This window comes from Chiloscyllium plagiosum, unplaced genomic scaffold, assembly GCF_037043375.1.
Source record: "Chiloscyllium plagiosum isolate Xiang-an unplaced genomic scaffold, Cpla_swu_hap1 HiC_scaffold_24, whole genome shotgun sequence".
In the NCBI taxonomy this organism is placed as follows: Eukaryota; Metazoa; Chordata; class Chondrichthyes; order Orectolobiformes; family Hemiscylliidae; genus Chiloscyllium; species Chiloscyllium plagiosum.
The window spans coordinates 58,188,393-58,215,043 of NW_028270162.1; the positions used below are offsets into that span (position 1 = coordinate 58,188,393).

At 42.6% G+C, this 26,651-nt stretch overlaps 1 protein-coding gene across 5 annotated transcripts in view; it reads left to right on the forward strand.

Moving 5' to 3' along the window:
- The window catches only part of cabin1 (calcineurin binding protein 1), a 513,604-nt gene that overhangs the window by 85,882 nt on the left and 401,071 nt on the right, over nucleotides 1-26,651 (forward strand). For all 5 annotated transcript variants that reach the window (XM_088000226.1, XM_088000222.1, XM_088000224.1 and 2 more), the window contains exons 22-23: nucleotides 9,216-9,477; nucleotides 22,710-22,880. In XM_088000226.1, coding sequence (XP_087856352.1) covers nucleotides 9,216-9,477; nucleotides 22,710-22,880 — 433 coding nt within the window. The remainder of the gene's footprint in view (nucleotides 1-9,215; nucleotides 9,478-22,709; nucleotides 22,881-26,651) is intronic.

Sequence of the window (26,651 nt, forward strand, 5' to 3'; positions counted from 1 at the left end):
CAAACTTTGAATAAGGGTGATGAACTTAGAGCATGGATTAGTGCTTGGAACTATGATGTAGTGGCCGTTAAGGAGACTCGGATATCACAGAGGCAGGAATGGTTGTTGGATGATCCAGGGTCGATGTTTCAAAAGGAGTGGAGGAGGGGGGGGAAGTGGCATTGCTAATCATGGATAGAATCACAGCTGCAGAAAGGGAGGCCGTTGAAAAGGGTTTGTCGACAGAGTCAGTATGGGTGGAATTCAGAAACAGGAAAGGAGCAGTCACTTGATTGGGAGTTTTCTACAGACTTTCCAGTAGCAACAGACATGGAGCAGATTGGGAGGCAGAGTTTGGAAATATGTAGAAGTAACGGGTTGTTGTTTCCCTGATATTGATTGAAACCTCCTTAGTTTAAATAGTTTGGGTGGAGCAGTTTTTGTCAGGTGTATCCAGGAAGGGTTCCTGACTCAGTATGAAGACAGGCTGACCAGAGGGCCATATTGGATTTGGTGCTTGGCAACGAACCATGTCAGATGTTAGATCTCTTGGTGGGAGAACGTTTCAGTGAAAGTGATCACAACTCGATGACCTTTACTATAGTCATGTAGAGGGAAAGGAGCAGATGGTATGAGAAAGTATTCAATTGGTGGGGGGGGGGATTTACAATGCTATTAGGTAGGAACTGGAGTGCCTAAATTTGGAACAGATGTTCTTAGGAAAGAATGAAGAACAAAGTATAGGCCTAGGAATAGGCCCTTTGGCCCTCTAAGCGTGAGCCAATCCAAACCTACTGTATAAATCTAAACCTGTCTATACCCTTCATGATTTTGTGGACCCCAATCAGGTCCCCCCTCATTCTCCTTTTTTCTAATGGAAACAATCCTAACCTGCTCAACCTCTCTTCATAGCTGGCACCTTCCATACCAGGCAACATCCTCATAAACCTTCTTTGCACACTGTCCAAAGCATCCACATCCTTTGGTAATGTGGCGACCAGAACTGCTCACAGTATTCTAAATGCTGCCAAACCAAAGTCTTGTACAGTTTTAACATAACCTGCCAGCTGTTACACTCAATATCCCGTCTGATGAAGGCAAGCATACCAAATGCCTCCTTGACCACTCTATCCACCTGTGCAGCCACCTTCAGGGTACAATGGACCTGAACTCCCAGATCTCTCTGCTCATCAACTTTTCCCAAGGCTCTCCAGTTTACAGTATAGTTTGCTTTAGAATTAGACTTCCCAAAATGCAGCACCTCACATTTTCCTGGATTGAACTCCATCTGCCACTTCTCCGCCCAACTCTCCAGTCTATCTGTATTCTCCTCTATTCTTTGACAATCCCCTATGCTTTATGCTACTTCACCAATCTTCATGTCATCTGCAAACTTACTGATCAGATCAACAGTACCCTCTTCCAGATCATTTATGTATATCACAAACAATAGTGGCCCCAGCACTGATCCCTGTGGTACACCGCTAGTCACCTTTCTCCATTTCGAGATTACATGCCAGAAATGTGGCGGTTAATTTAGGGAGCACTTGCTGATTGTGCTGGACAAGTTTGACCACTGAGGCAAGGAAGGGATGGTAGGTTGAAAGAACCTTAGGTAACAAGGGATGTGGAACATCTAGTCAAGAGGAAGAAGAAAGCTTACTTAAGGTTGAGGAGGCAAGGATCAGACAGGACACCAGAGGTTTACAAGGTAACCAGGCAGGAACTGAAGAATGGACTTAGGAGAGCTAGAAGGGAGCATGAAAAAGCTTTAGCGGGTAGGATTAAGGAAAACCCCGATGTGTTTTACACTTTTATGTGAAGAACATGAGGATGGCCAGAGTGAGGGTAGGACCGATCAGGGATAGTGGAGGGAACTTGCGCCTGGAGTCGGAGGAGGTAGGGGACTACATTGTTTCAGTATTCACTAGTGAGAGGAACCTTGTTGATTAGATTACTTATAATGTGGAAACAGGCCCTTCAGCCCAACAAGTCCACACCGACCCTCTGAAGAGCAACCCACCCAGACTTACACCTAACACTACAGGCAATTTAGCATGGCCAATTCATCTAACCTGCACATTTTTGGACTGTGGGAGGAAACCGGAGCACCTGGAGGAAACCCACGGAGATACTGGGAGATTGTGCAAACTCCACACAGACAGTTGCCTGAGGCAGGAATTGAACCCGGGTCTCTGGCGCTGTGAGGCAGCAGTGCTAACCACTGTGCCACTTGTTGTTTGCGAGGACTGCATGAAACAGACAGATATGCTCAAACAGGTTGATGTTAAGGAGGAAAATGTGCTGAAAACTTTGCAAAACATGAGGATAGATAAGTCCCATGGGCTAGGGAGGATAACCCAAGGTTACTACAGGAAGCAAGGGTGGAGATTGCTGTGTTTTTGGCGATGATCTTTGTGTCCTCACTGTCCACTGGAGTAGTACCAGATGATTGGACAGTGGCAAATGTTATTCCCTTGTTAAAGACAGGGAATAGAGATAATCCTGGGGATTACAGACCAGTCACTCTTATGTCTGTGGTGGGGAAAATATTGGCGAGGATTCTGAGACACAGGATTTATGATTACTTGGAAAACCATAGTTTGATAGTCAGAATGGCTTTGTGAGGGGCAGGTCATATCTCACAAACTTTATTGAATTCTTTGAGGATGTGACAACACACATTGATGAAGGTAGAGCAGTGGATATGGTGTATATGGATTTTAGCAAGACGTTTGAGGTTCCCCATGGTAGGCTCATTCAGAAAGTAAGGAGGCATGGGATACAGGGAAATTTAGCTGTCTGGATACAGAATTGGTTGGCCCATAGACAACAGAGGGTGGTAGTAGATGTAAAGTATTCAGCCTGGAGCTTGGTGATTGGTGGTGTTCTGCAGGGATCAGTTCTGGGACCTCTGCTCTTTGTGATTTTTATAAATAACTTGGATGAGGAAGAGGAAGGGTGGGTTAGTAAGTTTGCCAATGGTTGGTGGAGTGGTAGATAGTGTGGAGGGCTGCTGTATGTTACATTGGCAGGATGCAGAACTGGGTTGATGAATGGCAGATGGAGTTCAAGTTGGAAAAGTGCGAAGCGATTCACTTTGGAAGTTGAATTTGAATACAAAATACAGGGTTAAAGGCAGGATTCTTGGCAGTATGGAGGAACAGAGAGATCTTGGGGTGCACATTCATAGATCCCTCAAAATTGCCACCCAAGTTGATAGGGTTGTTAGGAAGGTGTATGGTGTGTTGGCTTTCATTAGCAGGGGGATTGAGTTTAAGAGCCGCGAGGTTATGCTGCACCTCTATAGAGCCCTGGTTACACCACACTTGGAATATTGTGTTCCGTTCTGGTCACCTCTTAACGGAAGGATGTGGAAGCTTCAGAGAGGGTGTAGAGGACATTTACCAGAAATTGCCTGGACTGGAGGGCATGTCTTATGAAAAAAGGTTGAGGGAGCTATGGCTTTTCTCATTGGAGCAAAGAAGGATGTGAGAGGTGCCTTGATAGAGATGTACAAGATGATGAGGTCGGCACAACATTAAAGGCCAACAGTACTGTGCTGTACTGTTCTATGAATGTTCACTTGCTACTTCATAATCTGAAGCTGAAAGTTGCCTGGGACTTGTTACATACAAGTGTGGGCATGGGCTACTTCAGTATCTGAGGAGTTGTAATAGTACTGTACACGCCAGTCATCATCCTGTTGTGGAATTTGATTGCAGGAAAGTGACTGATGAATAGCTGAAAATCGTTGGACCTAGGACATTTCTGTGAGGAAAGGGGGCTCTTGTGATGCAATAGTAGTGTCCTTACCTCTGAACCAGGAGGCCTGAGTTCAAGTCCCAACTGCTCAGAGATGTGTAATAACATCTGAGTAGTTTGACTAGAAGAGACGTACCTGGAGGACTGTTGGCTCTTGAGGTATAATGGTAATGCTCCTATTTCTGAGCCAAGGTTCAGAAGTCCTACCTATTCCAGAGGTGTGTCATAGCATGTCTGGACAGGTTGTTTAAAAAATATCTACTCTGAAGAACATTGACAGTTATATCCTGGAGTTGATTTGATTAGCCTCCAGAAAGATGAATATCTTTTCTTTTGTGGCAAGTATGACTCCACCAAAGTGGAGAGAGAGCTTCCTGCCTTATTCGCAATTGTCTTAAAATATCTTCAAGCTCCTTGATGTTGTACTGTCATCGCACTGTCTAAGTGTTAAAGGTAGTCACTTTCACCTCTAGTCCTCTGAAATTCAGCTTCTGTTCATCTTTTGACTGAGGATGTAATGAGGACTGAACATGACTAATCAATAGGTTGCCTAAATGTGCTCCTTGACCTGTTAAGCACTTTATAATTTTGCTAGCTTGACACTTGTATCCCTTTGAAGCCTCTCTTGTAGGATTATTCTTTAGAAACATTCACTCTGTTTTGACATGTTTGAAAACAAACATGAGCTCATGATTAAGCACTCAAAGCGTTGGCTGTCATGTCTCAGCAGGAAACTGCCAGTTTATTTTAGTATGTTTCATGTCCTCGGAACATTTCACAGTACTTTTCTACCTCCTGAGGAATTACTTCTGAACTGTAATTACTGGTTGCCACATTTGGATATATAACAATATCTACAGCAGGGTTTATCAAGCAACATTGAGAGAATGATCAGTTAAGATGTTGTCACATTATTATTTGAGGGATCTATTGGCTGGGGAAGCAGGAGAACTCCCTAGGGGGAGTTGCATGTTATACTCTTATGAGATCTTGTATGTCAGTCTGAGCATCTGAAAAACAGGACCTCAAATAACACTTATATGAAACATTGTTGGGTGTTGTGCTACTTTAAAGGAGCTAGGTAAATTCCCTGAACTCTCCACTTTTGTGAACTCCAAGCATGCTATTTGTTTAGTGGTCACTAGATTACCTGTTGTGCTTCTGTTCGCCGAGCTGGGAATTTGTGTTGCAGACATTTCGTCCCCTGTCTAGGTGACATCCTCGATGCTTGGGAGCCTCCTGTGAAGCGCTTCTGTGATGTTTCCTCCAGCATTTATAGTGGTTTGTCTCTGCCGCTTCCGGTTGTCAGTTCCAGCTGTCCGCTGCAGTGGCCGGTATATTGGGTCCAGGTCGATGTGTTTGTTGATAGAATCTGTGGATGAGTCCCATGCCTGTAGGAATTCCCTGGCTGTTCTCTGTTTGGCTTGTCCTATAATAATAGTGTTGTCCCAGTTGAACTCCTGTTGCTTGTCATCTGCGTGTGTGGCTACACAACCAGCTATTCTTAGTAGCCACACACGCAGATGACAAGCAACAGGAGTTCGACTGGGACAACACTACTATTACAGGACAAGCCAAACAGAGAACAGCCAGGGAATTCCTGGAGGCATGGCACTCATCCACAGATTCAATCAACAAACACATCTACCTGGACTCAATATACCGGCCACTGCAGCGGACAACTGGAACTGACAACCGGAAGCGGCAGAGACAAACCACTATAAATGCTGGAGGAAACATCACAGAAGCACTTCACAGGAGGCTCCCAAGCGCTGAGGATGTCACCTAGACAGGAGACGAAACGTTTGCAACACAAATTCCCAGCTCGGCGAACAGAACCACAACAACGAGCACCCGAGCTACAAATCTTCTCACAAACTTTGAACTAGATTACCTTTCTGACCCTACACAAAGACTCAAAAACTTCAGGAAATTCATTCATTCATTACCATCTGGCTTGATCTTCTCTGCATCCATTAGTATGCTTTATGAAACAGTTGATTGCATGCCAAGAATTTATCCCTGACCTACCCTCTTAATAAATACATTGGTTTACACATCTCTCTTTACATAGACTGAAGGAAGGGAATCACACTATTCTCCATGTTCTATATTTTAAGAGGCTTTTAATGGTTCTGAATTTCACACTGATGTCAAGCAATGTGCAAAAAAAAGCTTTATTTTTGAATTATGGACTAAAAAATGTCAAAAGCTTTAAACTAAGGAAACTGGAAAATGTAGTTTTTAGGATGATTTACTGGACTAATTGTGAGTTGTATGTACAATGCTGCCTTAAACAGTGGGGAGTGGGTGGTAGGGGGATGATGATAGATACATCAATTCCAAGTGTTTGTGTTCAGGGCAGTTTTGCCCAGAGGCAGTCAACCAGTTGTAGTGGGCACAGGAAAGGTCAGTGCAGTTCAACCACTTGATTGGTTTTTGAGGAAGTGGTTACAGCCCCGCAAAGAGAGTGCACCTCAATCTCTTTCCCTTTCCTGTGTGCATAAGTAACAGAACATTTTCCAATAGCTGTTCTCTTTCACCATCTCCCCTGCAAATTGCTCTCTCTGCAAATTGCCTGTTAAAAGGAAAGGAGGGAAAAGCAGCTTTGAGACGCTTTAAATGGAGTCATTTCTCTACCCGTGAATGGAAAGCAGCATTAGTGTGTGGACAATCTCCCCTTGTCAGCAAAGAATGGAAATAAGTGGAAGAAATAGAATGATGTGATCCAAATTGGTCTGTTGAGCTGTTTTTTCTTTCCTTTCTCCTTTTTGCACCTAAAGTATCATTGTTTTGTCATTTTGTGTGTCTGTTTGTAGGTGTCTTGAAATTTTAAAAGTGGGAAGGGGTTGTTTTGGAGTTGCAATTCGTCCTTGCTGTTGGTTAGAAGCAGTTTAACATGAAAGTAGCTATTTGCTGTAATCAATTAAAATAACCTGGTGTGCACATTCTTTTAACCTGAATTAGACAGAGAAAATTGGGCATTTACGTTTTAGGCATGTTTTCACATTTATGACCATTTTTGGAATAGTGGGCTTGATTTCCAATGAATGACCCCTGTGAGCAAAGATATGTAGGGGCAGCTGTTCTGTGTTCCACGCATGGCAATTGGCATTGACTTCCGATTCTGGAAGTTGCTAATGCACAAAGGGACCTGTGCAGACAGTTGAGGGAATGTTGCTAGTGAGACAAAACATGATTTTCAAGGCATTTAGGGATGGCTAATAAATACAGTTTGACCGATTGCCTGCAGTCCAAGAAACAGTTTAAAAGAAGGTGTGCTTCTTAACCCTTCCTTTAAACATTACATGCCATGTGTATAGCTAACAGATTGCTGTAATGTTGTCTTCTTTGGCCAAAGGATGAATCTGTGTTCAGAAAATACCCTTGTAGGGAAGAAGAGTATTGATATGGAAGTTGTTTGGGTGGTGTGGTATGATATTTACAACACGTTGATTGAAATGCCAAGGTTTCATTCAGTCACCAATTTATTGGCTGTTATCCTTGTATTTCTCTACATGGGAAATATGCCAGCAAGCGTATGTTGCTAATCCAGGTTTCTGTTTTCATATTGTTCAACACATACTGATAAGAATCTCGAAGGAGATCACGATGTTTTAAAAATTGATTCATTTTGTGGGATTTGGGCATTTGGTGGTGAGCTGCCACCTTGAACCACTGCAGTCCACCTGCTGCGGGTGACCCATAAAGCCATTAGGGAGGGAATTCCAGGATTTTGACCTAGCGACAGTGAAGGAATGGTGATATATTTCCAAGTCAGAATGGTGATTGGCTTGGAGGGGAACTTACAGATGCTAATGCCATTTATCTGCTGCCATTGCCCTTCCAGATGGAAGTGGTTGTGGGTTTGGAAAGTGCTGTCTGAGGATTGTTGGTGAATTTTTGCAGTGCAGCTGTTACTGAGTGTTGGTGGTGGAGGGAGTGGATACTTGAGGATGTTGCGCCAGTCATGTGGGCTGTTTTGTCCTAGATGGTGTCAAGCTCCTTGAGGGTTGTTGGGTCTGCACTTGTCGAGGCAAGCAGGGAGTATTCCATCACACTCCTGACTTGTGCTTTGTAGATCGTTGTCAGCCTTTGGGGAGTCAGGAGGTGATTTACTTGCTGCAGTATTTCTAGCCTTTGACCTGCTCTTGTACCACTGCATTTATGTGGTGAGTTCAGTTAAATTTCTGTTCAATGATAATCCCCAGGATTTTGATACTGGGGCATTCAGTGATGATAATGCCATTTAATATCAAGGGGTGGTTAGACTGTCTCTTATTTAACAAAGTTCACTTGAAAATGTAACTAATTTTAACCAGGCCCAAATGTATCCCTAAATCTTGCAGATATTTTGTTATAGTCATCTGTTAGGTCTTCTAGATTAACAAAGTTCACTTGGGAGTGTAACTTCAAAAAAGTTCTGGGATTTACATAAGAAAGAACTGAAACCAATATGGTCATTCTAAAAGATGAGAGACTTAACAAACAATCCAGGTCTTTTTCCATCTATAATTTCAGTTACATGACATTGTAGACTTTTGCTATAAATTCCATGTCCTACAGTCTTACATTCCATAACCACCTGATGAAGGAGCAGCGCTCCGAAAGCTAGTGCTTCCAAATAAACCTGTTGGATTATAACCTGGTGTTTTGATTTTTAACTCTAGCATTTTGAATTGTTCAGGTAGAAGAGGGATTTTTTATACTTGCAAAGTGCAATTAACAAAGACCCAAACAAAAAAAAGCTTGTATTTTGATCGGAAGGACCCATAACAATGAGAGTTGGAACAAATGGCTGAGACAGGTTGTGGCTGTTCCACTTCTGCTAATGCTAGCCTGGACCTTGGTGTGTTAATGGGTTAGGAGAAAGTGAGGACTGCAGATGCTGGAGATCAGAACTAAAAAAGAGTGTTAATGGGTTAGTCAAGTATGAAAAATATTTCTTTCAGCCTACAAGTTTGACAATGCAACATCAGGAAATTTGATAGGAAATGTTGACCCATCTCATATGGAGAGATTGTTGTATGTGCTGACTTTAATATGCAGATTAAGATAGAGTGATGGATCATTTTGTCTCTCAGGACAAGCAGTTCCCTTCTGTGGGAAAAAAAATCAGCTGTGTTCTGTTGTTGGTGTTTTTTTTTGTTCCATTGCCACATCTCCTTTTCAATGCTGCTGCTGCTTAACATCCAGGTGCTAAAAGTGAAAGCTTACCCCTTTTCTGTCCTTCATTGATTTAAGGAGGGGAAGATCAAATTCTGCAATCAGAACTAGACACCTTTTAGTGTGAAAGGATAAAGGACAGTGATGGATCAAGCGCCACTTATTGATAGGTTGGCTAGATTATTTATAGTTATGCTAGAAATCAGTTGTATAGCTAAAAAAGAAACTAACTGATGGTATAATTTTTGAGTCTTCAATTTAAGCACAAGCTTCCAGATGTTGAATTTTTTTTTTCTATTCTGCAGGTTTGACTCGTGGGCAGGTATGGCTCTGGCTCGTGCTAGTCGTATCCAGGACAAACTGAATTCAAATGAATTGAAGAGCGATGGACCTATCTGGAAGCACTCGGTTGCTGTGCTGAATTGTTTTAAGCGAGCATTAGAGATAGACAGTTCTAATCTCTCACTGTGGATTGAATATGGCTCCATGTCCTATGCACTACACTCATTTGCTTCCCGCCAACTGAAACAGTGGAAAATGGAATTGCCATCAGAGGTTGTCCAACAGGTAAGAATCTAAAGCTGTTTACACTCCTGTCACAAACACAGCAGGAGAACAGCTAAGTGATGAAATTGCAAACTTGTACAGGTCGTTCTGTTATTACACATGTTTCGTTAACACAAGTTTGCTGAATTTGGGGATGCTATTTCTCCAGCATGAACTTTTAAAATGTGTGTTGTCTGTAACGCGATTACAGTGGCAACACTTTAAGTGTTGTTTCTAAAGCGCGATTTTCCTGTAATGTGGGGTTGCACAAGAATGCAACGATTGCATCATAGAAGAACTAACTATATGTAAATTACCCCATAGTGTTCTTGTATTCCATTATATAATCTTTTACTGCTACATAAGAAATAGGAGTAGACTCTCTGGCCCCTTGAATCTGGTCTGCTATTCAATAAGATCACGGCTGATCTGATCATGGCCTCAACACCAATTTCCCTGCGTATCATCCACAACTCCTTGATTCCCTTGTCGATCAAAAACACATCTAACTTAACCATAAGAATGTTCTATGACCCATTCCCCATTGGTTTCCTACGAGAGAATTCCAAAGATTAATGATTCTCAGAAAAAAATTCTGTCTCATCTCGATGTCTAACTTCCTCATTTTGAGACGATGCCCTGGGCTCCAGATTCTCCTTTGAGGGGAAACATTCTCTCAGCATGTACCCAATCAAATCCCAGAACATTTTATATGTTTCAGTAATAGCACCTCTTATAAACTCCAATGAGTATAAGCACAACAGTCAAAATATTACAGCGGCAGCAGGCTGATCTACCTCTGAAAATCCTGGAAGTGGCTGCAAACATTCAGTAATGGAAGTGAAAATTCAAGAAGGTTAATGAAAATAGAATGGAGGAAACAGTGAAAAGCTACACCTCCACTCTACAGGCTGGTTCTCTCCTTTGTTTACTGCTGTTAGACTCACTCGTCTACTAAAGGATGATCAGAAAAGACTGGACAGGACAAAAAAATCAGAAGTGGCTTTGTGTTAAAGAGAGTTTGCACTGCTGGAGAAAGAGGATGTCCCAGAGGCTTGTCAATTTGACTAGAGCTAAGAAACAGAAAAGGTTCAATTATGTTGTTTGGATAATGCTTTTATTTGTCGCATTCATTGCCCATTGCTAATTGTCCAGAAGGTCACGAGTTGCCTACTTGAACTGCAGCACTCCTTGGGTATAAGGGCAACTATGCTGCCATTAGGGAGGGAGTTCAGGATTTTCATCCAGTGACAATGAAGAAATAGTGATATAGTCCATATAGTTCCAAGTTAGAATGGTATGTGGCTTGGAAGGGAACTTGCAAGCAGTCATGTTCCCATGAATCTGCTGTCTTTGTATTTCTAGGTGATAGAGGTGTTGGATTTAGAAGAGGCTATTGTAAGAGGCTTAATGAGCTACTGCAGTCCCCCTTGTAGATGATACACACTAGAATCTGTAGGCAATCAACTAGTGGGAAAGATGTAGAGGAGCAAATTTAGAAGAAGTTACAGTTAGAAGGAAATTAAATGCAAACAATTGTTGAGTATTTATAATGGGGACTTTAAATATCTGAATATAAACTGGGTTAGTAGTTTTTAAAGGGCACAGTGGGGCAAGAGTTCTTTGGATGGGTTCAAGAGAAGTTTCTACACTAGTATGTTTTCAGTCCAGTGAGAAACGAAGCACTACTTGACAATGGGAAAGGATAATGAACAATCCAGGCAAGAATAAGTAATCAGGTTAAAGCCAACTTCATTGATGGAAAGAATGGTTCTAGGCTGAATTAACTGGAGTCAAACATTAGTGGAATAACAATAGCTGTAGTGGTCTATCTTCAAAGAAGAGTTGGTACGATCACAGACTCTGTATATTCCCTCAGGTGGAAGGTAAGGCAAACAAATTCAGAGTTCCCTGGATGACAAAAGATAGAAATTAAATTTTAAAAAAGTGTGCTTATGACTGATTTTGGGGAGGAAATACAGTCGAGACCAGGCACTGTATAGAAGTTTCAGAAAGAAGCTGTAAAAGAAGTTACAAGCAAAGATATGATATGAAAGAAGACTGGTGGCTAACGTAAAGGTGAATCCCAAAATCTTCTATTGCATATAAGTCGTAGAATGCTAGTAAACGAGAAAAAAGTCTGGTTAGGCTCCAAAAATGCAAATTACACATCGAGGCAGAGGACATAGCTGAAGTGTTAAACAAATATTTCACATTTGTCCTTGCCAAGAAAGAAGATGCTATTCAGACCATGATGAAAGAAGCAGTTCAGTTGTTAAACTGATGAGAAGGCATTGGATAGGCAGTCTGCATTTAACGTTGACAAAATAGCATTACTGGGTAAAGTGTGTCCAAGGAAACTGAATTAAGTGAGAATGGAAATGGCAGAGGCACTAGGACTAATTTCTCAGTCTTCCTTAGAATCAGATGGTGTGAGAGGTTTAGAGAATTGTAAACAATATGATTAGGTTAGATTACTTACAGTGTGGAAGCAGGCCCTTCGGCCCAACAAGTCCACACCGACCCGCCGAAGTGCAACGCACCCATACCCCTATACTTAACACTACGGGCAATTTAGCATGGCCAATTCACCTGACATGCACATTTTTGGACTGTGGGAGGAAACCGGAGCACCCGGAGGAAACCCACGCAGACCCTGGGAGAATGTGCAAACTCCACACAGTCACTAGAGGCGGGAATTGAACCCGGATCTCTGACGCTGTGAGGCAGCAGTGCTAACCACTGTGCCCTTATTCAAACAAGGATGTAAAGATAAGCCCAGCAACTGCAGACTAGTCACCTCAGCTTCAGTTGTGGATCAGAATCAAAATCAGAGGGCATAATTTTAAGGTGAGAGGAGAAAGATATAAAAGACAGAGACCTGAAACAAAGGTTTAAAAGATATGGGCCAATGCAGACAAATGGGTCTAAGTTTAGTTTGGGAAACTATGCCAGCATGGCTGAGTCAAACAAAAAGGTCTGTTTCTGTGCTGTATGATAACTCTAGAGATTATAATTTGGGACAAATTTATTCATCACATGTAGATTGATTAAGGAAAGCCAGCATGGACTATTTAAGGGATGTTTGAATAACTTGGAGTTTTCTTAAGAGGGTTGATCAGAACAATGCTGTGATGTGGCTTACATGGACATAAGAACAGAGGAAATTGTAGCAGAAGAAGGAATTCAGCCCCTCAAGCTTGCGCATCATACAATATGATCATGGTTGCCCCAGCCCTCTTCCATAGCCCTCAACTCCTCAGTTTAAAACTCTCTCTGCCTCCTCTTTAAATGTGATTTAGCTTCCATAACATTCGGGTACAGAATTACAGACACTCTCTGCATTCTAGAAGAAGAAATTTGTTCACATCTCTGTTTTAGATTAATGACCCCCTATATACTGTAACTATGAAGATCTGGCTCGGGAAATACCTTCTCAATATTTAATCTGTCAAGCCCCCTCAAAATCTTGTATATTTCAATCAGATCTCTCAATATTCTCCTAAAGTCCATTGAATAAAGGTCTAACTGTTTGGCTGTTCTTGATGAGTCAGTCAGGTCATTCCAGGAATCAACTGAACAGCCACCAGGGATCAAAACAGTACTCAGTACTCCAGGTGTGGACAGACCAACAGCCTATACAGTTGTTACAAGACTTCCCTATTTTTAGACTCACCAGCAATAAAGACTAAAATTCTATTTGCTGCCTTAATCACTTCATATATGTGCATGCTAACTTGTGTTTCATGAACAAGAGCGCCAAGATCTCTCTATGCTGCCTTTTTTGAAGTCTGTCTCCATTTAAAAATTTACTTTTTGATTCTTCCTACTAAAGTACATGGTACATTTTGCTGTATTTTGTTCTATTTATCAAATGCTTGTCCACTCACTGAACCTAATTTTATATTCCCATACAGATTTCTTGTGTTCTCATCACAAAATGCCTTCCCACCTATTTTTAGATTAGATTTAGATTAGATTACAGTGTGGAAACAGACCCTTCGGCCCAACAAGTCCACACTGCCCTGCCGAAGCGCAACCCACCCATACCCCTACATCTACCCCTTACCTAACACTACGGGCAATTTAGCATGGCCAATTCACCTGACCTGCACATCTTTGGACTGTGGGAGGAAACCGGAGCACCCGGAGGAAACCCACGCAGACACGGGGAGAATGTGCAAACTCCACACAGTGAGTCGCCTGAGGCGGGAATTGAACCCGGGTCTCTGGCGCTGTGAGGCAGCAGTGCTAACCACAGTGCCACTGTGCCGCCCACTGAATGACTATGGGGAAATGGCAGACATGTTGAGTAACTACTTTCCCTCAGTATTTACATAGAAAAGGAGGATAGCTTGCCCAAGGAAATTAATTATGGATTGGGAACAGGGACTGCATCAAATTAATAAAAGGAAAATATCAGTAAAGAGGAAATGAATGGAACTAAAGGATGACAAATCCCCGGACTGAATGGTTAACACCTGAGGATATTGAAGTAGGGAACATGTTGCGAACGCCCTAACTATAATCTTTTGAATTCCCTAGACACAGGAGTTGTTGCTCTGAATTCAAAGATTGCATGTCACTCTGCTTTTTAAGAAAGATGAAGGATGTAAACCGGGGAATTACAGACTAGTTGGCCTGACATCTGTCATGGGAAATGATTGAAGTCTGTAAATCGAGGGTAGGGTAACTGAACAGTTTGAAATTTTTCAGTTAATCGGGGAGAGCCAGCATGGTAGGTCATGCCTGACAAACCTCATTGAATTTTTTAAAGAGGTGACTAAGGTTGGACAGGGGAATGTCTATGGATGTTGTTTATATGGGCTTCCAGAAGGCATTTGATAAAGTCTGTTAAGTAAGTTAGAAGCCCAGAGAATGGAGAATAAGTTACTGACGTGGCTGAGAGACTGGTTGAGTGGCAGGTGATAGAAAATGGGGATAACGTAGGTGCTCAGACTGGCAGGATGTGCGTTAGGGCCTCAACTATTCACATTACTTATTAACAATTTGAATAATGGCATAGAAAGTTATGTATGCAAATTTGCTGATGACACAGTTAGGCAGAATTGTAGACAGTGTAGATAATAAAATCTAATTATAAAATTACAAAAGCATAGACTAAATGAATGGGCAAAATTGTGGCAAATGGAGTTTAGTGTAAGCAAGCGAGGTTAGATTGTATGAAGTTCAAAGTTTGTGCGAAGATTTGTAGCTCGGGTGCTCGTTGTTGTGGTTCTGTTCGCCGAGCTGGAAATTAAATACAGTGGATGCCCAAAGAAGCTTGGTGGTTCAGGTGCATAGATCTTGGCATTGTAACAAACAGCTACAGAAAATAATCAAGAAAGCTAATAAAATTTGACCTTTCTAGAGGACTGGAGTACAACGATGCAAACATTTTGCTGCAGTTATACAAATCCCTGGTTAGACCCTATTTGGAATACTGTGAGCAGATCTAGACACCACACCTTAGAAGGATATATTAGCCTTGGAGGGAGTACAGTGTAGATTTACAAGAATGATACCTAGACTTAAGGGGTTAGGTTAGAGGAGAGATTATATAAGAGGCATTTGCTTTCTCTAGAATTTAGAAGGTTAAGGGATGGTCTGATTGGAGTCTTAAGGATATTCAGAAGAAAAGACAGGGTACATAAAAGATAAACTATTTCCATTGTTTGATGATTCTTGAACTCTGAGTATAGTATGAGAATTAAGGTTGGACCATTCTGGAGAGATGTTAGAAAGCATTTCTACACAGGAAGGGTGATAGAAGTTTGGAATCCTCTTCCACAAGTGGCTGTTGATGTAGGATCAGTTGTTAGTTTTAAATCTGAGATGGATAATGGTTTGTTAAACAAAGGTGTGAAGGGATATGGGCCAAAGGCCAAAGTATATGGAGTCAGCCATGATCTCATTGAATGGTGGAACATGCACAGAGTGGCGTACTCCTGTTCACGTGTTACTAGATGGTGCTGCAGAGGTAATATCACTAGGCTAGTAATAGAGGCCCAGACTAATGCTCAGGGTTCAAATATGACCAAGGCAGCTGATGGAAATTACATTCAATTAATTAATAAAAGTGGGATTCAAAGTTAGATGCAGCAATGGTGACCATGAAACTATAATTTATTGTTCAAAGTTTGTGAGAAGATTTATAGCTCGGGTGCTCGTTGTTGTGGTTCTGTTCGCCGAGCTGGGAATTTGTGTTGCAGATGTTTCGTGGATGAGTGCCATGCCTCTAGGAATTCCCTGGCTGTTCTCTGTTTGACTTGTCCTATTATAGTAGTGTTGTCCCAGTCGAATTCATGTTGCTTGTCATCTGCGTGTGTGGCTACTAAGGATAGCTGGTCGTGTCGTTTCGTGGCTAGTTGGTGTTCATGGATGTGGATCGTTAGCTGTCTTCCTGTTTGTCCTATGTAGTGTTTTGTGCAGTCCTTGCATGGGATTTTGTACACTACATTGGTACAATGTAGCCACGAAATGACATGACCAGCTATCCTTAGTAGCCACACACGCAGATGACAAGCAACATGAATTCAACTGGGACAACACTACTATTATAGGACAAGCCAAACAGAGAACAGCCAGGGAATTCCTAGAGGCATGGCGCTCATCCACAGATTCAATCAATAAGCACATCGACCTGGACCCAATGTACCGACCACTGCAACGGACAGCTGGAACTGACAACCGGCAGCGGCAGAGACAAACCACTATAAATGCTGGAGGAAAGATCACAGAAGCGCTTCACAGGAGGCTCCCAAGCACTGAGGATGTCACCTGGACAGGGGATGAAACGTCTGCAACACAAATTCCCAGCTCGGCGAACAGAACCACAATAATTTATTGTAATAAAAAATCATTTCGTTTACTGATATCGGGGTGGGGGTGGGAATCCAGGGGGATAGTGAGGAAAGCGATCAATCTGAGACTGGTACAGTTGAGAAAAGAAGCGAGTCAAACAGTCAGGGCAGGTAGGGACAAAGTGTAGAATAAGGTAGGACTGGTGAATTAAACTGTATTTCATTGCAAAAGGCCTAACAGGGAAGGCAGATGAACTCAGGGCATGGTTAGGAACATGGGACTGGGATATCATAGCAATTACGGAAACATGGCTCAGGGATGGACAGGACTGGCAGCTTAATGTTCCAGGATACAAATGCTACAGGAAGGATAGAAAGGGAGGCAAGAGAGGAGGGGGAGTGGTGTTTTCGATAAGGGATAGCATTACAGCTGTGCTGAGGGAGGATATTCCCAGAAATACATCCAGGGAAGTTATTTGCGTGGAACTGAGAAATAAGAAAGGGGTGATCACCTTATTGGGATTGTATTATAGAACCTCTAATAGTCAGAGGGAAATTGAGAAACAAATTTGTAGGACATCTCCGTTATCTGTAAGAATAATAGGGTGGTTGTGGTAGGGGATTTTAACTTTCCAAACATGGACTGGGACTGCCATAGTGTTAAGGGTTTAGATGGAGAGGAATTTAAGTGTGTACAAGAAAGTTTTCTGATTCAGTATGTGAATGTACCTACTAGAGAAGGTGCAAAACTTGACCTACTCTTGGGAAATAAGGCAGGGCAGGTGACTGAGGTGTCAGTGGGGGAGCACTTTGGGCCCAGCGACCATAATTCTATTAGATTTAAAATAGTGATGGAAAAGGATAGATCAGGTCTAAAAGTTGAAGTTCTAAATTGGAGAAAGGCTAATTTTGATGGTTTTTGGCAAGAAATTTCAAAAGCTGATTTGAGGCAGATGTTTGCACGTAAAGGGACGGTTGGAAAATGGGAAGTCTTCAGAAATGAGGTAACGAGATTCCAGAGAAAGTATATTCCTGTCAGAGTGAAAGATGGTAAGGACAAGCCAGGGAACTATAGACTGTGGTGGGCAGGTTGTTAGGGAAAATCCTGAGGAACAGGATGTACACGTATTTGGAAAGGCAAGGACTGATTAGAGATAGTCAACATTGTTTTGTGTGTGGGAAATCATGTCTCACAAACTTGATTGAGTTTTTTGAAGAAATAACAAAGAGGATTGATGAGGGCAGAGTGGTAGATATGATCTATATGGACTTCAGTAATGCATTCGACAAGGTTCCCATGGGAGACTGATTAGCAAGGTTAGACCTCATGGAATACAGGGAGAACTAGCCATTTGGATACAGAACTGGCTCAAAGGTCAAAGGTAGAGGGTGGTGGTGGAGGGTTGTTTTTCAGACTGGAGGCCTGTGACCAAGGATCGGTGCTGGGTCCACAACTTTTCTTCATTTATATAAATGATTTGGATGTGAGCATAAGAGGTATGGTTAGTAAGTTTGCAGCTGACATGAAAATCTGAAGTGTAGTGGACAGCGAAGAAGGTTACCTCAAATTACAACGGGATCTTAATCAGATGGGCCAATGGGTTGAGGAGAAGAAGATGGAATTTATTTTAGATAAATGTGAGGTGCTGCATTTTGGGAAAGCAAATCTTAGCAGGACTTATACACTTAATGGTAAGGTCCTCAGGAGTGTTGCTGAACAAAGAGACCTTGGACTGCAGGTTCATAAATCCTTAAAAGGGAAGTTGCAAGTCGATAGGATAGTGAAGAAGGCGTTTGGTATGCTTTCTTTTATTGGTCAGAGTATTGAGTACAGGAGTTGGGAGGTCATGTTGCAGCTGTACAGGACATTGGTTAGGCCACTGTTGGAATATTGCATGCAATTCTGGTCTCCTTCCTATCAGAAGGATGTTGAGACTTGAAAGGTTTAGAAAAGATTTATAAAGATGTTGCCAGGTTTGGAGGATTTGAGTGATAGGGAGAAGCTGAATAGGCTGGGGCTGTTTCCCCTGGAGTGTTGGAAGCTGAGGGGTGACCTTATAGAGGTTTATAAAATCATGAGGGGCATGGATAGGGTAAATAGACAAGGCCTTTTCCCGAGGGTGGGGCAGTCCAGAACTAGAGGGCATAGTTTAGAGTGAGGGGAAAGATATAAAAGAGATCTTCAGGACAACTTTTTCACTGAGGCTGGTACGGGTATGGAATGAGCTGCCAGAGGATGTAGTGGAGGCTGGTACAATTGCAACATTTAAAAGGCATTTGGATGTGTATATGAATAGGAAGGGTTTGGAGGGATGTGGGCCAGGTACTGGCAAATGGGACCTGATTTGGTTGGGATATCTGGTCGGCACGAACGAGTTCGACCGAAGGGTCTGTTTATGCTGTACATCTGTGACTCTGCTTGCTGTGTCAATATCTGCTCTTGGCTTGTCTCCACCATCTGATCAAGCAGTATGTCTGCGAATTCCACTCAACTTTCATATCATATTCTTTGATCTCTCCTGTTATAGCTGGTGACTTTGTAACCCCATTACCATACAGTCAAGAGAAATCCCAGGATATGTGTCCCGCAATAGTTCAGTAACTTCTCTGTCCCCTTCAGAGTTTCCTTTTTACCTTGTGGTAAATTATCCTTGTGAAATTCACCAAGATATATCCTTCCCCTTCCACGTGAGGATTTCTCTTTACTCCAATTTCTATCCCTCCTGGATTAAAATTGATTTTGGCAGCCAATCTTTAATTTATAAACTAACTTTCAATCATCAGCCATTTCAGTTGCTAATCTTGCTGTTTTAACTCTCTGCTCTTCCACATGAGTTCTCACTACTTCAGGCAGTGAATTTTTGAACTCCTGTCTAAATTGTAACTTAAGTTCAAACTCCCTGTCTGCCTGGTAAAAACAATGACTGCAGATGCTGGAAACCAGATTCTGGATTAGTGGTGCTGGAAGAGCACAGCAGTTCGGGCAGCATCCAAGGAGCAGTAAAATCGACGTGTCGGGCAAAAGCCCTTCATCAGGAATAAAGGCAGAGAGCCTGGAGCGTGGAGAGATAAGCTAAAGGAGGGTGGTGGTGGGGAGAAAGTAGCATAGAATACAATAGGTGAGTTGGGGAGGGGATGAAGGTGATAGGTCAGGGAGGAGAGGGTGGAATGGATAGGTGGAAAAAGGAGATAGGCAGGTAGGACAAGTCCGGACAAGTCATGGGGACAATGCTGAGCTGAAAGTTTGGAACTAGGGTGAGGTGGGGGAAGGGGAAATGAGGAAACTGTTGAAGTCCACATTGATGCCCTGGGGTTGAAGTGTTCAGAGGCGGAAGATGAGGTGTTCTTCCTCCAGGGGTCTGGTGGTGAGGGAGTGGCGGTGAAGGAGGCCCAGGACCTCCATATCCTCGGCAGAGTGGGAGGGGGAGTTGAAATGTTGGGCCACAGGGCGGTGTGGTTGATTGGTGCGGGTGTCCCGGAGATGTCCCCTAAAGCGCTCTGCTAGGAGGCGCCCAGTCTCCCCACTGTAGAGGAGACCGCATCGGGAGCAACGGATACAATAAATGATATTAGTGGATGTGCAGGTAAAACTTTGATGGATGTGGAAGACTCCTTTAGGGCCTTGGAAAGAGGTGAGGGAGGTGGTGTGGGCGCAGGTTTTACAGTTCCTGCAGTGACAGGGGAAGGTGCCAGAATGGGAGGGTGGGTTGTAGGGGGACGTGGACCTAACCAGGTAGTCACGGAGGGAACGGTCTTTGCGGAAGGCGGAAAGGGGTGGGGAGGAAAATATATCCCTGGTGGTGGTGTCCATTTGGAGGTGGCGGAAATGTCGGCGGATGATTTGGTTTATGCGAAGGTTGGGGGGGGTGGAAGGTGAGCACCAGGGGCGTTCTGTCCTTGTTACGGTTGGAGGGGTGGGGTCTGAGGGCGGAGGTGCGGGATGTGGACGAGATGCATTGGAGGGCATCTTTAACCACGTGGGAAGGGAAATTGCGGTCTCTAAAGAAGGAGGCCATCTCGTTTGTTCTGTGGTGGAACTGGTCCTCCTGGGAGCAGATACGGCGGAGGCGGAGGAATTGGGAATACGGGTGGCATTTTTGCAAGAGGTAGGGTGGGAAGAGGTGTAATCCAGGTAGCTGTGGGAGTCCCTGTCTGTCTTTTTGTCTTTCCTCTCTCTCTCTTTTTGTTCTGCCAGCGCAATTTATTCGATTTCTCTTTCCTCTGTTTTTAATTGTCATTCAAACTGTTTTATTTCTGTTGCCCTTTCCTTGTCTTTTGCCTGTAACTCAAACTGCTTCATTTTCCATTGAATTATAGCCATCTCTAAAGATTCTGATCGTGTTTCCAACAAACTTAAATGCTGAGCCATTGCTGTAATTTATCTCTCCTTTCCTCACAGAAGGAGGCAGCTCCAGCTGCTAATTCTGCTAACTCCAGCAGCTTCGTCTTAATCATCTTTTCCAAAACCCCCAAATTCACTTCTTTCCCCCCTACCCTGAAAACTCTTGGTGACTGAAAGAGCCATTGCTATCCCAGATACTATTTAAACCAACCTAATACAACACCTGGAACAAAAACACTAACACCCACAGCTCGCTTTTGAGTCCAACGACCCTAATCCCAATTGGAACTACAGAACCAATCCTGGATGAGCCCCCTCCTGTTATGGACCAGGCCAGATCCCTTCAAAACATTTGAAGAAAGTAGCACAGACCCTAACTTTGCTAGTTGTTTTATGCAGGTGTAACGCAGATATTCCAGGAAGGATTCAGCTGTCAAACCAATTTATTAAATAAAACAAAATTTATTTACAATATTAGCGAATGAAACACAAACAAAAGAGAACGGAATACAAAATAACTTATCCTGTCTGAAAGCCCAACAGATTATATCAACTTAATGATGCTGTGCCCAATGCTTGCAACAATCCCCATAAATACCCCTTGGTGTGAAAGGTAAATCAAAAACAGGGTCTTGCAGGAGACCGAGAGAGAGAGAGAGAGAGATAGCAGCATGGAACACCCTCTTCCATGTAGCTGTTTCTTGGATCAGCAGCCTCAACTGCCTGTGTGCTTTCAGTGAATAGCTAGACTGCCAAAACCAAATGAAACCAGAGAAAATCTGAGCCTGGAGAACTGGTCACTACCCTTTCATTGTACGAGTGTTTTTTTTAATACTTAAAAGTGTTTTGCCTGATGCAGTATCTGTTAGCTATAATCAAATTGCCCCTAAAACCCTTCAAACTTAGACTTTTTGGAGTCTGTCTCTTTCAGAACTTATCTTGGCGAAAAAAAACCCAAGAGCAATATGACCTTGTTAAAGGAGCAACGTCATTGCAATATTGTGGACTGTTTACTGCCCTCTGAAATGGTGCAGCAAGCCAATCAGTTCAATGTCAGATTGGAATGGGCAGCAAATGCAGTCCTCACAATGACCTCCATATTTCATGGAAAGATATAAAAAAATACAATGAGTAGCAGATGGTTGATTTCTTTGTTATGACAGTCTGAAAGAGTTTGTTGCAAGTACTGTGCTTTGGGTGAGGGAAGAAAGCTTCTTTTTGTCATTGTTACAATACTTTGAATAATTCAGCTGATGCTGAGCTTGTGTTTTCTGTAGCTGGGTGTAGCAGAAAGAGGGATGCTGATTCTACCTTGAAGACCATAATGGATAAACAGTGATAAACTAGTCGCTGATTTCCTTGATAATTCATTACATGGGAAGTGTATTGTGTCATCTGTAAAGTCATATAAGATGCTACATAAAATACTGGTACAGCAGTGAATTTCCCAGAACTAACATTCCTGTGATAGTGACATAGTGTGATATGGAGTGGGAGAAAGTGAGGACTGCAGATGCTGGAGATCAGAGTCGAGAGTGTGGTGCTGGGAAAGCACAGCAGGGCGGGCAGCATCCGAGGCAGATTCCTGATGAAGGGCTTATGCCCGAAGCATCGATTCTCCTGCTCCTCAGATGCTGCCTGACCTGCTGTGCTTTTCCAGCACCACACTCTCAATAGTGTGATATGGAACTTTGTTGAGTAGGAATTATGGAATTCGAGACGTTTGATGAATCAAATTTATTTTAACTTGAATCAAATGTATTTTAACTTGAATCACATGGTGTGGGTATTTTTAAACTAAATTTTATGGCTAAGATTGAATATTAGTTTTAGAAATTTCCTTCTCAGTGTGTGTTTGTCACGTATGTTTTATCTTTCATTTCATGTTCCGTTCATTATCTGACTCAGGGACAGGCAGTTAATATACTGGTGACTTTCCTACCAACATTGACTTGTAACTAGGTGACTTAAAGTGATCTGTGTCTTCTCATTCAGTGTGGAAATATGTTTGGGTCAAAGAGGGGCAGTTGTGGTTTTGCTATTTCAGATCACAGATGATTTACAATGTTCAGTGAGCTTGTGGTCACTGTCTTTGTTGTGCATCACAGATGGAAGAGCGAAGGGACAGTATGCTCGAGACAGCTAAGCAATGTTTTCTATCAGCAACACACTGTGAAGGAGATGGCGATGAGGAGGAGTGGCTCATTCACTACATGTTGGGCAAGATAGCAGAAAAGCAGAAACAACCGCCGAAGGAATATCTGGAACATTACAAGCAGGTCAGTGGTTCCTTGTACAATATTAAATTTTTCTGACATCGGAGGATTCTCAACTTATTATATCTAAAGAACACTGGGGCTACATCAATAAAATTATGAGTGATGGCATGACTTGCCCAATTGCTATGTTTGTAATAGGACTTGTTTATGATGGCCTGGTGCACTAGAAGTGGGAGAGCCTGCTCTAGCCTATTCATTTAAGAGGTTGCTCTCGAATACCAGTGGGATCTAGATAATCTTGTTGTACAGAGAACAGGCTAACCTTTAGAATTTCACAGCAAATTGGCGCAATGCTTCATAGCATCTTTTTTTAAGTGTGTTTGGATGAAATATTATGTCTGATAGATGCCATGCCTGAGGTCCTTACCTTATTTCTTTACAGTAAGTTGTCAGATGCATACAAGCTCATACAAATCTTCTCAAAACTCGCTCATACAGTACAATGTCAACAACATTGGGCGGCACGGTGGCACAGTGGTTAGCACTGCTGCCTCACAGCGCCAGAGACCCGGGTTCAATTCCCGACTCAGGCGACTGACTGTGTGGAGTTTGCACATTCTCCCCGTGTCTGCGTGGGTTTCCTCCGGGTGCTCCGGTTTCCTCCCACAGTCCAAAGATGTGCAGGTCAGGTGAATTGGCCATGCTAAATTGCCCGTAGTGTTAGGTAAAGGGGTAAATGTAGGGAAATGGGTGGGTTGCGCTTCGGCGGGTCGGTGTGGACTTGTTGGGCCGAAGGGCCTGTTTCCACACTGTAATGTAATCTAATCTAATCTAATCTAAAATCTAAAAAAAAACATCTATCAAACTCATTAAATCTTGTAATCTTGATTTATTCAGGTATGACTCTGGAGTAACCTTTCCGTTTCTGCACATGTGTATGTGGCCTACACCTAAATTGATAAAGATTCTCAGCAGGGCCATTTCAGAGGAGCAAAATATTAAAAGGCTGAGAACACAGTGGTTTAAGTTAACAAGGGATGGTGGGTGATGTTGTGGTCATATTACTAGACTCGTAATTCAAAGACCAATCCTATAAGAACATGCATTCACATCTCGCCATACCAGCCAGTGGAATTTCAATTCAATTCATTAATAAATCTTGAATTTAAAGCTTTTATTATGGTGATGATGGTAATCATGGGATTCTAATTAATTGCCATTAAAACCCACCTTTTTCATTAATTTCCTGGGCTGCAGATGATTCCAGATCCACTAAGTGGTTGCCTCTTAACTGCCCTCCTGAAATGACCTAACAAGCCACTTTATTCATGGACATTTAAGGATGGGCAGCAAATCTGGCCTCGTCAGTGGTACCCGTAATTGTTCCCAAAAAAATGTAAATAGCCTAACTGTATTCTTGGTTTTGGCAGAAATTGAACAGTGAAGATACATTGTCTTGGTGTTTTTTATTTGAATCCCTGTTCTGCGTGCCAGACCAAAGAGGTTCTTAAAAATGTTGAACTTGATTATTTTAAAAATTTCCATAAATTGGACTTGACAAGGGCTAAAATTCAGCTGCAATCTTGTGCTACAATAATGTTTCACTTCTGAAATGGTAATGATTTCTCTAACCCCTCATTTTATTGAGGCATCCTCATCGAAGTTGATCTTAGAGCAAAAAAAAAATGACACAATGAGCTGTTGCAAGTCAAGTAGTATCCTAAAGTGGGATTTTCAGCAGCTGCAAAACCGACTAATTGAAGTTGAATTGCAGGGAGATTAGAATTTATTCCCTTTACTATAGTAAGCATCATTATGAAGAAATACAGGACAGCAGATGTCTTGCTTCAAAGTCTCTGCATATGGTGCTATCAAAAGTTCAATGAAAATGACTTCTGCATTTATTTTCTAGTTAATTCCTAATTCAGTTAATGAGGTATTTACATGCAAAAGGATGTCAATGTGAGCTGTCAGGGAAACTTGCTCAAGAAGACTGTAAGTTGATAGGTGTGTCTAGTGAGAGACGAAACTGAGTTGCGTATCTGTCCAAGCATTAACTCGAATGTGGGATAGAAACTTAATAGGATGTTGGGGGAATTCCTGACCTTTGTGTAATTTACGTTTGTTCAGTCAAAACATACCCAGTTTTAAGAAGAGGTAAAGCACTCAAGTTCATCCTTTGATAGATTACCTGTATAATGGACAAGTTGATATCTCAATTCTGTGGGTCTCCAGAATTACATTCAACAATTTTTTTGAACCCTGATTTTAATAGCTTGGAAGAAATACTGTGGTGGCAAGGGGACAGAAAGAATTCGGGTTGGGAGACTTCAATATCCACTATCATGAGTGGCTAACCATCACCAGTACTGACAGAGTTGGTCAAGTCCAAAAGGACATTACTGCTATACTGGGTCTGCTGTAGGTGTTGGGTGAAAAAAGTACTTGCCCTCATTCTCATCACCTAACCTGATGCATCTGTCAAGACAACATCAGGAAGAGTGAGCACTGCAATCTGTATGGAAGCAGAGTCCTGTCCTCACATTAACGACACCCTCCATTGTGCTATGTGCTATGACTACCATAACTAAATAGGTTAGATTTTGAACACATCAAGCAACTGAAAACTGGGCATTCCTGAGGTATTTGGATGATCAACAGTACCAGATTCCTTTTGAATCATTCATGGATGTGGCTGCCCCTGGCTGAGCCAGCATTTACTATTCAATCATAGTTGTCCTTCAAGGAAATGCAACTGCAAAGTCTGGCATATGTCTCATTCTCCCATCAAATCAGTGGTTCACTTTGGTTCAATGATAAGCACAGGAGGACATGCCGAGGGTAGGACCAGGCATACCTAAAATAGAGATGAGGCTGCAACACAGGATTACCAAGGTGTCAATTAGCATATGCAGCAAGTGCTCGACAGATAATTCAACAACCAAAGGGTCAGATCTAAGCTCTGCAGTCCTTCCACATCCAGTTGTTAATAATGGTGGGCAATTAAACAACTCACTGGAGAAGGTGGCTCCACAAACCTCCCCATCCTAAATGATGGGGGAGCTCAGCATATAATAAGGCTACAAAAGATAAGGCTGAAAGATTTGCAACAATATTCAGCCCAGCAGTGACAAGTGGCTGATCAATCTCAGCCTCCTCCAGAGCAATAGAGTCATATAGCACAGAAAAGACCCTTCAGCCCATTGGGTTCTCAGGCATCACAGATGTAAGTCTTCAGGCAATTTGATTCATTCCACATGATATCAAGAAACAACTCAATACACTAGATGCTGCAAAGGCTCTGGGCCCTGACAAAGTTCCAGCTGTAGTCCTGAAGATTTCTGTTCTGGAACTCGCTGTGGCCCGAGCAAAACTGTTTTAGTGCAGCTACAACACTGGCATCGACTCTGCAGTGGTTAGTGTTAGGGTTTCACAGCTATGTCCTGTGCACAAAAAGCACATCCATTCAATCCTGCCCATTATGCTCCATCAGACTACTCTCTATCATCAGTGAATCAGAAGGGAGACAATGGCTTAGTGGTATGATCGTGAGACTATTAATCTGGAAACTCAGCTCATGTTTTGGGAGGCCAGGTTCAAGTCCATCCACACCATATAGTGGTATTTGAATTGAATTTTTAAAAAAAGTCTGCAACTTAGTGGGCGGCACGATGGCACAGTGGTTAGCACTGCTGCCTCACAGCGCCAGAGACCCGGGTTCAATTCCCGCCTCAGGCGACTGACTGTGTGGAGTTTGCACGTTCTCCCCGTGTCTGCGTGGGTTTCCTCCGGGTGCTCCGGTTTCCTCCCACAGTCCAAAGATGTGCAGGG